The sequence below is a fragment of the Tamandua tetradactyla genome, chromosome 10 (genome assembly GCF_023851605.1).
Source record: "Tamandua tetradactyla isolate mTamTet1 chromosome 10, mTamTet1.pri, whole genome shotgun sequence".
Taxonomy (NCBI): domain Eukaryota; kingdom Metazoa; phylum Chordata; class Mammalia; order Pilosa; family Myrmecophagidae; genus Tamandua; species Tamandua tetradactyla.
The window spans coordinates 76,288,629-76,306,166 of NC_135336.1; the positions used below are offsets into that span (position 1 = coordinate 76,288,629).

General features: G+C 33.8%; 1 protein-coding gene across 7 annotated transcripts in view; it reads right to left on the reverse strand.

Annotated features, from left to right (window-relative positions):
• TMPRSS15 (transmembrane serine protease 15) overlaps positions 1–17,538 on the reverse strand; it is a 170,477-nt gene that overhangs the window by 50,180 nt on the left and 102,759 nt on the right. For all 7 annotated transcript variants that reach the window (XR_013158614.1, XR_013158615.1, XM_077118756.1 and 4 more), the window contains 4 exons: positions 15,433–15,522; positions 12,776–12,901; positions 10,628–10,768; positions 863–973 (listed from right to left, as the gene is read on the reverse strand). Coding sequence is in view for 5 of the 7 variants with exons in the window: in XM_077118756.1 (XP_076974871.1) it covers positions 863–973; positions 10,628–10,768; positions 12,776–12,901; positions 15,433–15,522 (468 nt within the window). In the remaining 2 variants the exon portion in view is untranslated. The remainder of the gene's footprint in view (positions 1–862; positions 974–10,627; positions 10,769–12,775; positions 12,902–15,432; positions 15,523–17,538) is intronic.

Sequence of the window (17,538 nt, forward strand, 5' to 3'; positions counted from 1 at the left end):
AAAAGAAGCGAAGTTGCAATAAATGTGATAACATGGATGAACCTTGAAGATGCCATATTGTGTCAAATAAGCAAAACACAAAAGGACAAATGTTGCATGATCTTATTTAAAAATAATTAGAATGACAAATTAATTTATTCAGAATCTAAAATATAGGCCACTTGGGTACTGGGTGGGTTAGTGAATGGGAAGTTACACTTAATATATTCAGGGTTCATATTTGGAGAAATGGAGGTGTTTTGATAAAGGATGGTAAATGTAATTAACAGCATTGAAATATATATCTGAATGTGGTTAAAAGGGAAACTGGTTGTATAATATGGCAATAATATAAAAATTTAAAAAAATCTATGAATTGTACTTTACAGTGAATCCTTAATTAAGCCATGGATTATAGATAATAGTGCAATTATAAAAATGTGCTGTCCTCAATTGTAACAAATATTCCACATCAATGCAAGCTGTTGGTTTTGGGGTGGTGTATGAGAATCCTGTATTTTGTGCCTAATTGTTCTGTAAACCCACAACTGCTCTAATAATAATAATAATAATAATAATAATAACTATATATATATATAGTTCTAGAGTGCCTGCTTGGGATATTGTCTTTCTATGGTATTTAATGCTCTTTATCAGCATGTGAGTGGTTCCATACTAAGTTATTACATTATAGCCAAATTAAAAACAAAACAGTTTTTCATACTAACTTTTCTCCTAACCAGAGTGTGGAGAGTAGCTCAGACCAAACAGCATCAGAACATGGTCTATGAAACACACTCATTTTCTCCTTTTCACATTTCCAGACTAAAAATGCATAGGTTAAGATGATAAAACTTTTTTTTTCCTTAAAATCAAGACATACCACAATGCGCTTCATCAGAGCCATCCTTACAATGTGGACGACTGTCACAGAGGTTCACCAGTGGAACACATTCTCCATTTTCACACTGAAAATGTTCTTCCTTGCAGGGCTCTGTGTGGAAAGAATATTTATTGAATAGGATAATTACAAATAGGTTCTGGAGTACCTATCCCATTTATACCCCTTTCAAAACCAACCCTTTGTCACAGCATATGGTGGTGCAAGCTTTATATTGAACAAGACAATGCACACATTTGCCCAGAATTCCTTAGAAATATTAATATAAAAGCCAGAGATATAGCTTGAGAAAAGCGTGAGGTAGCCTCATGCTTGTCCTTCGCATCAGGGCCTGGGACCATTACCTAGGATGGGTGAGAAATATGGGATCACCCCTCCCCCCTTCAGCACATTCCTCTTCCAAATTAACCTATTTAAGCAAATATAGCTTCAAGAGAGGTCAACTGCTCTCACCATCCAGATGATACCTCCAAACTTTACTATATTGAAATTTGGAAGTTGCCATCTGGTGGGTCAAAAATTGGCTGGGATTAGAAACCATGCACTGGATGGTTTGGTCAGAGGGCAAAGAGTAGTCACAAAGAAAATTGAAACTGAAATAGTGATTTGGGAATGGAGCTCCAAACAAGCAAAGCAGGGTGGTAGTTTTGGAATGTGCTTAAAACAGGAAGAAACAGAAGGAAAATAAATTTGACTGAACCAGGAAGAATTGGGTAAACATGGAAGCAGGTGGTGGCTCTTTGCAAAGAATAAGTTGCTCAAAAAAGAGGCTTACTGGAAATTTTCATTGAATGGGTGATGCTGTTCCCTCAAACTGTGGTCATAAAGGTTTTTGTCTTGAGAAAGCCCTTCTCTCACTGGGAGAGAGAGGTTTGCTTCCCTCAAGGTGTTTTCTGATTATGGCTTAAGAAGGACTATCATTCTGGAAGGATTCTAGAAATTCTCTTGAGGGTCACAAAGAATTTGAATCACCTGATAATGGATATGGTGGTAGGGTCATAAGGTATGAAAAGGCTTAATATCTCATCCCCAAAATGGCAGGTAGACATCATAACAGGGAAGCAAAAGCACTTGACAGAAATAAGGAGAAGCAATACCTATATTTTGAAAACTATAGGTAATATTAATCATGCTTTTGAGAACACACACTTCAAGCTATATGTTTTTTAAAAAAACAAATTATAATAATCTACTTGGAGACTTTCTCAGTTTATGATGATCAAATGTACCAAATGTAATGGAATTTGAGAATTTAGCCTTTTAAATAGAGTCCTTGAGTGGGGGTGGGGGTGGTGTTATCATATGGGGAAGGCCTGGTGGTGCCAGCCAGTAAGCCAAGTGAGGGATATCCCAAGAGTACCAATTCATATTGGGTTGTTTGAAAGAAGGAAGGCCAACATCTTGTTCTCCTAGCTGAAAGATCATTACATTTCACAATCACAAGGACTGGTGTGTCTATATGACTAGTGAGAGGCTTTCAGCGTTTTTTTCCAGCTGTGACCATAGTAAGAAATAGATTTTAAAATAAAAACTCCAAGACACACACCAATGTATGCAAGTGGGTGTGTATAGTTAAATCAAAATTTACCCCAAGTTGGTCTAGTATTCTATGCCATTCCATTCCACTCCATTCCATAATAGAGAGTTCTGGTCAACACCCAATAAGTTGATTTCATGACCCACTGTTTGAAAAATACCATAGTAAACTGAGTACAGTGAAATAGTTCATGGGAAATAGTGACTTTAGTCTACTAAGATTTGTGGGAAGAAACCTGTGTAAATAAAAATTGATGCTCACTTCTTCCCTAATGAATTCAGAAGTCAGGAAGCTCGTTGGTATTTCCCATGCCGTTAGTTATGGATACAATAGAGGGTGACAGTGGAAACAACCAGGATTTCTTCCATGTTATGTGTGAAATGCATATGTTTCCTTTTGGTCATGTGGACAGTGGGGAGATAACCAGCATATAACTATCTGTCAGGGAAAGGGGGCTATAGCACAAAGGAGTAGAAGGATAGAATTTAAAGATTAAGAGGTGAACAGAGTTATGAGATTATCCTGGAGGTGTATAAGTGTATTACCCATACCTACAGTGCAATATTTGGATGGGGTGCGGGTGGAGGGTGTGGTGAACTGCAAAGAACCCCCAACTGTATTCTACAAAAGAGCTACCTTTGGTCAGGAGCCAGGGTTAGACAAAAGAAAACTACAGTGCTGATAGATTTTTCCTGCCCTACTCTCTTCCTACAAGGGTGCTATGGGATAACAGGAGGGAAAGGAAGTAGAAAATGAGTAAAAGCCAATATTTCTACCTTTCTCCACTTTAGGCTATTGGACAAAGTTTTGTGCCTGAGCTTAGGATAAAAGAGGCTTTGAACTAGATGATATTCAAGTGTTGATGTTGTACTTAGCTGTATGTTTTAGTATTCAAATGTAGCTCTTAGTTACCCAATTAAGTTACCCAATTAAGTAATATTTCAGGTAACTAGAAAGCAAAGAGACCATCCTAAAATACCTAGAGGCAAGAAGGAGGATATAAAATGAAGTCAGCGGAGAAAAATAAAGCTTTTACTACTTAAACTATCATTGAATCCAGACATTCATTAAATTTAATACACAATGTACTAGCTGTAATCTCCATAATGCCATGTTTTTCCAACTTTGTATGCCTAGAGTTTGGCAAAATGCCTAGCACAAATTAAGGAATCAAAAGATATTTAATATGTGCTAAATAAATTAATGCATTTTAAATTAATGTTATGCTACAAAAAATCACTATCAATCTTAGTAATACAGTTGACCCAATATAGTACAATTTCTAAAAGTATAGTTTCTAAAAATACATTTTTAAATTTAGGGCAGCTGGGCTGATGGTCATGCTAGTGATTTGAAGAAGAAAAATTGGATCTATGAATTATGAAGGTAAAATTTATTCATTTGCCTAGTAGTTAGGCTTTGGAATCATATGACCTTGTAATTACAATTTAGCCATTTTTCGGTTTTGTGACCTAGGACAAATTGTCTTCCTGAGCCCCAGTTTCTGTAATTGTCAGATGGAAATAAATATTATGTCTTAGGTGTGTCATGAGAATAAACACAAAAAAGTAATGAAACGTATTTAACCTACCAATATACATAGGGCAAATGCTCAATAATAATATTCTCAGTAATGTTTAAAATCTGTCCTTTCACTGATATTTTTAAGTTAACATTCTTATATCCATATGTTTGTAGTGCTAGTTTTCTCTCCAAATAATCAAATAAACAACAGGCAAACATAACTAATCCTTTCCCCTGTGTATCTTCCAGCAGTGTTTAGAGCTATTTGTATACTTCATCTCAAACTTTGGAAGAATTCAATATTTCTCTAACCCAACGTAACTTATCTTTAAAAGGAAATATTTTAAGAAGGACGTGGTTATTATTTTCTACAACCCTTTATCTCATGAAAGAAGTATATCAAATATCTCCCAATATAAAAATGCTATTAGGGAGTTTCTTGAAAATGTAATTTTTAATTTGTTTCATGAACACATTTTTAAAATAGATTAATGAGATGACAAATGTAGAAAAGCAACTGAATACTCTATAGACAGGCGTTTATATTTTAACTGACTTTATATTTTAACTTTCTAGTTTGATTTTTTCTTTAGAAAATAGAAAGGTTTAAAACCAGGCATGTAGCTGAACTTATACATTCTATTTACATCTATATTTTAATATATACATTTATTATAAAAAGTTGATGGCACTAATTATATATCCATGGCCAATTATCTTAATACACTTAGAGAATGCTAGTTATCACTAGTTATTTTTAAATTATCTCTTGCTCTTTTTATGTTTTTTTAAACCATTATATAGAAATTAATTCTCAATTTAACCATGGATACACATTTATTAATAATTTTTCTCTTTTACTAGTATAATCAGGCTATGTTTAATTGCAAAAACACATATTATTTGAACAGAAACAAGTTTGTCTCTAAATAAAAATTTGAATGAAATATGTATAAGTATCTGAAATTGTAGCTCATTTCTGTGCTCTGGCCAAAGCTAGTAGGATTGTGTCCTATGCATCCAGAAAAAAATAACTTGTGTCTGTAAACTGGATGCTGGATGAAAAAAAATGCTGAATGGGGCAAAACTATCTTTTATTTCTGATCTGAATTGAAATTATAAACTCTAAGGAGTAGTGGAAATAAACTCCTTCAAATTTTTCCTTACACGAATAAACTAGACTCTGAGTCTTTGCAATATAGTTTTGTTAGGAAGTCTTTAAATCAACAATTCAACTCTCCGGGACTTCCGAAATCTTATTTCTGATAGTTTATGCCCATGGTAACAGAGTAAAAAAGAAATATTGCTAAGAATTGAGTTCCCCCATCTCTTTTTATGAAGTCTCCAGTAGTCCTGCCTCATTTAATCAATATATGCTTGGCTTTAAATGGAACTGAATTGATCTCTAAGGCACATGCCACACAATTTGGGGAGGACTTTAAATCCCCTAAATGCAATCAGCTGCCACTTCCACAGTTGCCTGATAAGCACTACTGAATTCCAAATTAAGACTCTGAGTATCACAAATGAGAAATGAGGTAACATTCATAGAAAACCAATCTTAATAGAACTATATTTCATAAACTCTAGCTCAGTGTAAATGGAAATGCTGAAAATAGGACAAAGAAAGGTGATCAAAATATTCTATATGATTGCTTAACATTTTAATTGAATGTCTTAGAAAGTGTAACTAAAATATCTCAGAAGATAAATGAAGCACATAAATGCTTGAAAGTAATTTATGATACTCCCTTTTATACTCTTTTCTAAAATGACTACCAAATAGAGCACCAATAAACACATATTTATATCCAATCTCTTTTTCCATTACTAGCTTGATTATCTTCCCTGGCCAACTCCCTGTTTTTGCTATTTCTTTCCAGTCTTTTTGGCATGAAGATTTTGTTGAGAAAAGACTTTGCTGATGGCAACTCAATCAATCCATATTCTACTCCACAACAGCATTCATTTTAAGTTCAGGAGGAATGTGAGATCATATTCCCAGCATTTTCACCAAACAGTCACAGTCATGGAAGATTTTTCCATTTTAGCGTCAATCAAGGGAATTGGTTCTTGAAAATAATTTATTTCATAAATAACATAATGATAGTAACTGAAATCTAATTAAAGGGCAAATCCTACACCATAAATCTAGTATTTCCTTTATCTTGATAGCAATAGATCATGTTGTTTTGCCTTTATTTAATTACAGATTGCTTATAATATTTTTCAAATGTTCAAATATTTCATTCCTGTGAATATAAACCCACTGTAAATCTTGAAGATGCTATTTTTAGTTAAAATGTGGCACAACTGAATAGAGGGTGGGTCTTAATCTGGATAACTGAAGGCATTATAAAAAAACAGAAGCTGGAAGCGAGCACAAAAACTGAAAGAGCAGAAAAGAGCAGGTATTGCCACATGACAGGAAACATAAAATCCCAAGGGTTGCCAGTAGCCAGCACCAGAATGCACAGAAACAGGGAGAAAGTGAGTTTTGTTGAGATCTTGATTTTGGACCTTTTTCTAGTCTCAAAACCACTGAACCAATAAATTCCTTTTGTTTAAGACAACCCATTGCATGTCGTTTGTTAAAGCAGCTCAGGTAAACTAAGACAACCAATAATTGCACTTTTGATGGAAAAGATTTTTGGCGGTCTTCCTTTCCACAACCTATTATTTTCTTTCCACCCTTTTGGTTTGTATATTACTTTACTGTACAGATTTAAAGACTTCCTCTATAAACGTTTTACAGAGATGCTTTTACAGATGGTGGAATGCCCAAAGATGATTTCAACTGCTTAGATTTATGTATACATCCACTCCCTTATTAGCTAGAACTATTAATTTTTTTATCTCAATTGCTTCATTTGGTTTTAATGTCCACATCTGTTTCTTTAAAAATATAATACTTTCAAAAGTTCTTTCCAAGACATAATTTTTGGAGAAGAGTTGGGAAGTCATCCCTTCCACCAGGACAGGCATTTGCTTGCGATATTATATGAAGATTTTCTAGAACTGAGTGCACAAGACTACTACATTCAAACATGGATTATATTGATTTTGAAGCAATTTCTCCTAAACAATTTAGGAGTGCTTTTAATCCAGTATTTTTAAACACTCACAATCAAATGAGTGAAATATAAAGATAATTGATTTTGAAAAATTGATTACAATTATTCTGCTTAGGAACTTGTGGAAAAATTGTCTTGAAATTTAAAACTTTAAGCAGGAAATGTTATAATACTGATCAATGCTTGTTAATTTTGTTTTTGTAGAACACAGTAAGACTTCGTGATGATCGCTTTAATAAGTAAAGACAGTATATATTTTTTCTATTATACTTTTTAGTTTTAATTTGTTGATTCTTTTTCAGAATAACTATTATTTTCACATTATAGCTTGGCATTGTTTCCTGCATCTCCATTACACACGTTTACATTTTTCATCTCTTTATTCATTGTGCTTGCATTTTTTATTTGTTTCTTTGGTTTACATATTAGTAATATGATGTTTTGGTATAGCAATTTTTGTGGACATTTGGGCATTTTGGCAGGAGCCTCTGAAAATTCAAAATCTGTGCAGTTTATACAATTAACAAGGACCACTCAGTAACAGATACCATAAAAATTGTGTGGTAGAGAGGTCACATTTCATTTGTTTCCATGTGAATATCCCATTATTGCAGCACCATTTGCTGAATTTTTTTTCTTGAGAGAGGAAGAGCTACGTGGTTTGGGAATCAAACATGGGTCTCCCAAATGGCAGGTGAAAATTCTACGACTAAACTACCAGCGCACCCCCCCCCCAAATTTTATTTTAATTAAGAAAAATTGAGCCATAATCTTCATTATAAATAAAGGTTAAACAATTTCATGTTTTCTCCTATGCAAATTTTTAGTGTCATTTGCTTACATAATTAACTCGATCAAACAACATACTTCCTAAGACGTTTATCTTAAATGTATAAAACATAAACAAATGATTTTTCCTCATCCATGCCCATTACTCATCTACATTTTAAAAGTTGCATTGATAATACCAGAAAACCTAATATTAACATATTAAATAAAATGTTAAGTTAAATAAATTAAAATTTAAAATAGCAGTTATACCAGAAAGAGAAAAGGACTTAAATAGTAGATGAAATATTGTCAGGCAAACATGATTTTTATAGTAATATCAGCAGCAATAAAATCATCAAGGGAAAAAATCAAAATGACTCAATTCAGATACAGATATCTGTAATGTTTACCCCACATGGCAGGTGAACACTGAATCACCTGTGCACCCCTCCTATTTGCTTCTTTTTAAAAAAATATGTATCTTTTTGGGGGGGGTACATTGTCCAGAAATCGAACCTGGGTCTCCTGCATGGAAGGCGGGCAATCTAACTACTGAACTACCATACACCCTTAAAAAATATTTTTATTGATAAATATCTACATATCTACACATATTTAGTCCAACATTATTGTACAATCACTGGCTCACAATATCATCACATCGTTGTGCATTCTTCAACATGATCATTTTTAGAACATTTGCATCCCTCCAAAAAAAGAAATAAAAAGAAAAAAGAAGAACTCATACCTCCCATATCCCTTATCCCTCCCTATCATTGACCCAGAGAATTTCAATCTACCCAATTTTTACCCTTTATCTCTCCCTATTATTTATTTATTTTTAATCCTAATTTTTTTTCTTACTCATCTCTCCACACCCTGGATGAAAGGAGGATCAGACACAAGGTTTTCACAATCATGCAGTCACATTGTAAAAGCTATACAATTTTACAGTCTTCTTCAACAATCAAGGTTACTGGAACATAGTTAACAGTTTCAGGTACTTTCCTTTAGCCATTCCAATATATTATAAACTGTAAAGGGAGAGCTATGTAATGTGTAAGAATAACCTCCAAATAGCCTCTTGACTCTGAAATCTCTCAGCCACTGAGACTTTAACTTGTCTTATTTCTGTCTTCCCCTTTTGGTCCAGAAGGCTTTCTCATTCCAATGGTGCCAGGTCCTGGCTCATCCCTAGGAGTTCTGTCCCACATTGTCAGGGAGATTTACGCCCCTGGGAGTCATGTCCCCTGGAGGAGGGGCGGGCAGTGAGTTAACCTGCCAAGTTGGCTTAGAGAGAGAGAGGCCACATCTGAGCAACAAAAGAGGCTCTCTGAGGGTGACACTTAGGCATAATTATAAGTAGGCTTAGCCTCTCCTTTGCAGGAATAAATTTCAGAGAGTCGAGGCCCAAGATTGAAGGCTCAGCTGATTGAATTGGTTGTCCCCACTGCTTGCGAGAATATCAGGATTTCCCCCTTTCTCCCTAGTCTCCCAAGGGGAATTTGCAAATACATTTTATTCACGTCATTCATTTTATTTATGCCATTTTCTATATTTTCTCTTTTAATGTAATTAATTTATTTTAAGATAAAGTCTTATTTTCTGTAGATCTAAAGGCCTTTCTTCTTTTTCATTTTTTGCCATGCAATTTTTCATGTCTTAATTTTTTTGCTTTTTTACTTTGCTAATTGGTTATTTTGATTGATTCATCTTGTTGTTGCTTGTAAATGGCAAGTAGCTGCTTCTAAAACCAATACTAAAATCCTGAAGTCCAGGTTAGCTGACTGGGCTAGCCCTCATTCTAACAAATCTAGTGGCTTATATTCAGGGCCAGGAAACAGCTAAGCTTTAGATACAGGCCAGCTTCCTTACTTGCTGTGAGTTGAAAGCAGAAAACCCTGTCTAGATTGCGGCCAAAGGTCTAGGTAAATTGTGAGTAGAGAAATGGATATAAACAAAACTAATTGCCCAGAGGATTTGGGAGTAGATTATTGTCCAGATGAGGATCATCTAGATTTACCTCTTGCATGACGTTCAAGCATGGCATTCAAAAAGAGAAACTGACCACAACTTCATACAGAAGAGAAAGAGATATATAGAAAGTAACATGCATTCTGCCTTCCTGACATATTTGCATCTAAGGAGAACCACTGAGTCAGTAGTATAAAAAAATAAAAAAGTCTGAGTGGAGCAGCAAGCTATGAAAATATCTCTGTAGACTACTGAATGGAAGGAGTTATAACTAGGTATATGTATCCATATATGGGTGGACACAAATATACATGCACACATATGTCTATGTGAAGCTGGCAACAATCTTGTTTTTGCTGCTCTTTGTGTTATGAACATATTCAATACAGGGTAAGAAGATTGTGCATTCCAGCAATCATCAGCATCAAATTCATTCAGGGTAATGACTTTATACCAGTTGTCCTTAATTAGTTAATGATAATGTTTTTAAAAGGAGCCTTTTTGGCATTCAAAAAGCTCAGATGTCTCTCTCCCTGCTGCCCTTTAAAAATAGTGTTGGGAAAGGGAATATGACCGTCTTCCTTCCTTATAGTGCCAAGCACCCTTCTTTTCATTTTTAACATGGCTCTCCTCGGTAATAGCTTCTTTACAATTCTTTACACACTAGAGAAGTGGAAGTAGATCTGCTGAAAACTTTGTGGTAGTCATTATACAGATGTAAAGGAAGGAAGAAAAATTTCTTTAAGAAGAGGAATGATGAGCACCTTAGAATGCAAACACTGAAATCTTGATTGGCTTTGAAATCCTATATACTTCTATAGTTTCTCTGAAAAATTGCAATGCAATATTTATTCCAGATGTGCTTACCTGGAATCCCCAAGTGATAGCCTGTAGTGAAGTTTGCTTTAAAACCCCCTTTTGCCACCTGGGTATTAGTGATGAAAAGCACTGTCATTCTGTTGGTGGTAGAGAACACATCCTTTACAGGACCAGCCCCTGTATACACAGCTGATCCAAAGGAAAACACGATAAGCAATGAAACGATCCTTTGTATCAAAAGGAAATATAACTCTTATCTTGTTTCAAACTTTTCAGTGTAGGACTTCATGCAACATGGCTCAGGAAGCAGCCACATTTAAATAAATGTACATGCTCTTTTACATTTTGGACACTACTTCTATGAAGTTAACTTCACTATTGATATTTTCAATACTACTTGGGTTCTTGCAGCTCTATACTCTAATTATGAATTATTTATAAATATTCTTGGCATAATACCAGTACTATTCAGAGCTTATGTTATCTCAGAGAAATGAATATTTGCCTGATCTAAAGACCATTATAAAATAATGGGGATTATAGTCACTCATAAAATTTTTGTTCAAATTTTTTACTATTTTTGTGAGGTAAATAAAATCAACCTAATCTGAAGGATGGATTAATTAGAGACAGAATAATACAAAGCCAAGTGATGGTTTTCAATTTTTTTCCCCATTAATCCATTGGCCTTGAGAGTTTTATAAACAATGAATCACACTTTATTAAACAATAAATGTTTAAGTTAATCAAAAAATACATTCATTCAAAAAAGTTTTTGTGTTAAAGTTCTTGAAAGCAATACTGCTTTAAAAGAACTTCCAAACCACAAATTTTGAAAACTATAGATGAAGAAATCCTTCCAAAACTTTTGTTTACTTTTGAATGATTTATGGAAATATTAAGAGGTGGAATAATGTAAAGTGTGCTTTCTTAGATCACGAGAATCTGAAATTATTATTCCAAGGACAATACAATTTGAAAATGAGAAGACAACTCAAAATATGTTTATAAATATATATATATATATAAACTAAGATTTGAAGTTCTCCAGATCTTTCTTATCCCTAGTCCATAGAAATTTCTATTATTTATTTGTTCTATATGTAGCTGTCAAAATACTCTTGCAGGAATTTGCATTCTGTAATTTTTTTTTATTTTTGTTAAAGATTTCCTACAAAAGGGATGATAGATTGCATACGGCTGGCAAATCTTCTCCATAATCCTGTTGCCCCTTTATGGGCTAGAGCAAGTTCTCTCTGGAGTTAACTGGTTGCAGCATTAATATAACTGTATTTTCTTAGTTAACAGCTATGATTTTGTAAGAAATGTTGATATTAGTCCAAACACAGTTAGATAAAACACTCTTGGTTTTGGAGCACATTGTTTCATGCATTCCAGTTAACTCTTCAAGCATCTTCATAATTTGATGTGTGACTTACAAAAATATGCTGCTTTCTTAAAAATGTGTTAGTAGTTAAATAACATATGGCTTTTATATATTTTATATATATATATCAATTCCCATTGATTACTATACATGTGATAGTTTATAAACATTTTTAACATGTATTTCCAGATCTAGGAACAAAAATTCTCATCTCTAACAGAGTATATTTTTTCCCCAATGTTCATTAAAAAAAATTATCAGTAGATGATAGGGAAAAATCAACTTTGGTAAATTTTAAAATCATTCTTAGAAATCTATATATGAGCAGCTAGTACTAGAGATACATCTAATCAAAGTAATAATTAAATGCAAAATAAAAATCATTCTAAAAATCAAACCAATAATTTGTTTTGCGACTTTAAAATGAAGTAAAAATAGATTCAGTAGGTTTCTGTGGGCATCACATGTAATCTATGGGAACTGCATAACGATGTCCTAAACTCTTAATCTCCAAGGCATAATGCTTATTGTAGTAAATTAATACAAGCTGGTAGAAACTGATGACTGAAAAATATTAATCCTGGTTTGCCAAGATGCTCAAGAATAATCTTATTTGAAGTCAACAATGCAAACATGGACCCATATTAAAAGTGGCACACAAAACTCAGTATCTTTCTCTCCTGTTGTATTTTCATTTTACTAGTTTTAAAAGAGTAATTACCTTCATTTAGAAATGGTCTCTCCGTCAGTTCAATGTCTTGAGTTACAAAAGCTTTCATTCAGCACAGTACTCTAATTGCAGAACTTACCTAGGAGCAAGGAATTATCTCCTTCACCATCTCTGATTTCAACTACATCTGCAATATTTTCTAAGTCAAATTCTTGAAAATGAAGTTGTATATTCTTTCCATTTTGGGCATTCAAATTCCAAATACCTTAAAAAGTAATACATAAGGCAGTTTAGAAAACACTTCTATTGATTTCTCCTAAGAGTTTCATTCTTTTGAGAATTTTGGGTTATGTTCAAGATTTTTTTCCATTTCATGAAACCCACATTCTGAGCTGTTTTTTTTTTTTGTGTGTGTGTGTGTGTGTGTGTGTGTGTGTGAAGACATATATTGATTTAATAAAGAATATGATTAGCGAATTTCAATTAAATTTGAAATAATTTACTGCAATTCAATTTGTTTTATTTTACTTAAAAGGAAATACTTTAATGTAAACTTGAATATAGCCTTTTACAACATAAAATTTATGAATATAAAAAGATATTAATATTCAAATTCCATTATTTTATCTTCAATGGTCAAACAGAAGAAAATTAAGTGATTAAAATGCAGTTTGTAGGACAATTAAATTTAATACTACATTAAATAATCTTTTCATTTATTTATACATGGCTTTGTATGTTGGTATCTTATTTTGAAAAGCAAAACAAAATTATTAGACTTAGTCTCAATTTAGTGATCTATGTTCTTTTATTGATCCTTTAAATGTTTTGGCCTTTAGGTTCTGTACTCAGCCCCATTTTCACTCACATATGAGTGTTCTCATCCATTCTTATGGAATATATTTCCATTTGTATAATAGTGACTTCTTTATTTTCTGCAGTTTTTGATAAATATATAGATAAATGGTAGACACATTTATCCAATTACTTACTTATACCTCCACCAGGGTGTAGCCATCTCAAACTCAACATGCTCTAAAGGGAACACAGGGTCATCTCTTTCCCAAACTCATTCTTTTTCTTATCCTTCCTAATCAGTGAATGACAGCAAAAATCATCCACTCAGTAATTTGCAGCAGAAAACACTGCTATTTTCCTTGATCTTCTTTCTCCTACCACATCTAATCACAACCAAGGCCTGGCATTACTACCTCCCATGTCCTTGAATATGTTTACTTCTCAATCCCCATTGCAACTATGGGAGTTCAAGCCACTGTCATTTCTCATTTCCCAATTGGTGTTGTGAATGGCTCTCTCACTTACCATCTATCCCTGATACTACAGCTAGAAATATTATCTAAAATGCAAGCCTAATTTTATCACTATTTTCCTGTAAACCATTCAAAGTCTCTCCAGTGTTCTCAGAATAAAGTCCAAACTACTCAACATCATTTAAAACTCCTTCACAGCTTCAATTTCACCTCTCAACATTCCTTAACATTGTCCCTAGAGGTTCAAGAAAATGTCATAGTCTTCTACCTCTGTATCTCACTATGCCAAGTATCTCTCTATGGCCCTTCACAGTGTCCTGCTGTGAATCATCTTTGTTATAACAATACTTTGGATATCTTGTAGTACTTGGCAACTTATCTGAATTTCCCTCTAGATTGAGCTATGTTTTTTTTTCACCTCTATGCTTACCTCAGTATCAAATAGCTAAAAGGTACTCAACAAATATTTGTTGAACAATTGATACAATTAATGTTTCTCCAAATTATTATTTTAATGTTATACTGCCTTTTGGATTTTCTAGATCATTACTTTGTACAAATGAACTACTTAAAAGTTGTGTTTAATGTTCAGTAGGTAATCTCTGTTTTCTCATATAAGACAAGTAATTTAAGAGTTGTTTATTTTCTTGCTCAGATATGTCCCTATAATACTGACCCTATTTCCCTGTGAAATTGATACTTATCTCTGGGTCATCTGAATGCAGAAAAATTGGCATTTTCTAATAACACATTTTTTTTTCACTACCATTGAGGCATTTCTTTCACTGGCAAAATTCTCCATTTAGTTGAGTGACCTAGCCAGGGTAAGAATGTGTTTTCCTGAACTGGACTGAACTGGAATCTTTGTAGGAAGTCCTAGGCAATCTACATCTTTAACACAATCTTAATGCAGCTTTAATGAGCTTCTCTAGTTAAGAATGTTCCTAGTGATAGCTCTTACGCAGGTTTAGCCAATCATTCTTCTCTCTAGACTTTGATTGTGAGTGATTTCATATTTCATTCTGTACTGGAAATTTTATTTCATTACTCTGTTTGTGTTGTTGACTCTAACCTATATCTACAAAAGGTGTGGATTTCACATTTGGTTCTTTACTTTTTGTTCTCTCCGCTTACTTTATTTATGGAATTACTAACTCCTATATATTCTGTAGATATTGTAGGATTAAAAAGGAGAGTAGTATCTGGACTAACATTGTACCTTACTGATTTTATTCAAATGTTTAATTTGTGAATGATAATAGTAGCAACTGCCTCAAATAATTATTGTGAGAACTGATTGAAGCAATGTATATTAATCACTAGCATGTGCATAGCATGAAATAAATGATAACTATGTTATTATTGTTTTTGTTTTCATTATTAACATTCAACAGTCCCATAGACTTGTTAGGTGTACTCATGTTTGACAAAGTTATAATGTATTTTGGTGTGGCAAAGTGGGAGAACTAGTGGTGATATATACTTTGCTTCTGATGACCTAGAATGACTGACAGTATTGACTCACAGAAAGCCTGGTTAGGGTATTTGTTCGGAAAGTTCATAGAACTAAAGGTTGTATTTGGCTCCCACAGATCAAAAGGTCCTCCACAGTCCGCTGAAAAGGAAAGCAGTAAAAAATCATTAGCAACCCAATATTTATTCCAGAAAGCAATACTATATGCCAGTAAATTTCAAATTGCTTTTCTTGGGATACCAGTCATGACAGATAAGTTTTGCAGTTTATGTAAGAGAAAACTATTCAGCTCATGTAAGGAAAAAAAAACTAAACAGGTTTCTGTGCTGAATAACCTCTCAAAAACTCAATATTCTTATGTTTGTGCAACATTTCCTAAAATTATTTGAACAAGGAATTTTTTTGCCCAAATATCTTTTAAAAACAGGCTTCATGATTAAGGTATAGGGCTCCCTACTATAGAACAAATAATGAATACTTAGAACAAATCCTGTATCCAACTTCCTTTTATGAGAAAGGCTAGTAAATCTAGCAATCACTAATTCTGTCATTACTTCCCCAACCCCACTCTTTTTTTTTTTTTGAGAGGGGAAGCATTATATTCCTGTGTATTGGTGCACTTTACTGGAAAGGGAGAAACATGAAAACTTCTCTTGCTTAATAATAGGCCTGGACTGATCTAGTTTCCAGTCCAGGAGTCACACTGAGACTGGGCTCAATAGAAATGTATTAGAAAAATGAAGAACAGATCTTCCATCTCCAAGCATGACGCAGTAGGCAGGTAGATTAATTTTATGAAACTCTTAACACATTTTATGCTTATCTTCCTGTTTCTCAGAAGGAAATTTTAAAAATTCACCAACTACTCCAAGTATCCCAATTCTATCTTACTCTAAATACCACGACTACACTTAAGAATAAGATCTGAAGTAAAGGTAATATAACTTGAAGAATATTAAAAAATTGGATAAAATATTTTTCCTCTTATTAAAAGCAGATAATACTAGAATTATTTTCCCTCAAACAGCTTGGAATCAGATTATGAGAAGGAAACTGTCTCTCCACTCTAAATTCTCTTTTAAGTGTCATCTGCCTTATTTATGTATATTCTCTGACATTCATGTGCATCTTCCAAATTTGGGTGTAACAAGAATCCTACATTTCAAGTTTATGATGTCCACAATGGGTCAGAGAGAGGCAGCCACTGGATATGCCACTGTCAGTTTACACTGTTCTGCAAGGAAATAGGGCATGGACTGCTTCATATAACCTCCTGGGCCACGATTGTCTGCACCTCTTTGAGCTCTTACAGCTTAGCAAGAATAATGACATCTCTTGAAAAACCTCAGGGTTTGCAAAGCATTCTCATGCACCTTGTCTCAACAGGGAAGAGAATATAGTGTAGTAAAAGAAAGATGTGCTGAAATCTAGTGGATTAAAATTGTGGGTCTGAGCTAGTTAATATTTCTGAAACTTGGTTTTCTCACGTTAAAAAATAGTATTCATTTTAAAACATTTTTGTGGATTAGGTAAACATTATCGTTATTTCAGTTTTACATGGACAATCTGAGAACTGGAGATATCCATTTACTTGCTAAGACTATACATTCACTTAGTGTCAGAGTCAAGACTTCAGCCCAGTTAACCCCAAGCCCATCCCACCGTATGTTCTTTTCTCCCAGTAAGTTGATTATATTCTGAATCATTTCTGTCATCAGTCCCAAGCCATAGGCAGGCTTTAGACTGAGTCCTGATAAGTGGAATGTGATGGTTGTATGACAAAGAGGAAAGCAGAAAGGAACAGGGACTAAAGCATTGACAAACAAGGTCAATGATGGATCAATCCAGAAGGAGGAAAGCAGTACACACAGGGTGTTGAGAAAGGTATTTGCAACCAACAAAGAGAGATAAAGGGGAATAGGACAGGTTTTCTACTGAAAATAGGTGAGGGAAGGACTGAAAAATTGTATTCTCCCATGGAAGCTGTTCATCTGAGGCTACAGCTCTCCTTGATTGTATGATTGAAGGTTTTGCAAAAATTTCTGAAAAGAAGTTACACAAACTCCATACTGCCACATACATACAACTCTTTTGATTTTAGTAATTCCCAACTGCACTGAAATGCTTTTTAATTCCTCAATGGGGGGGGGGGGACAA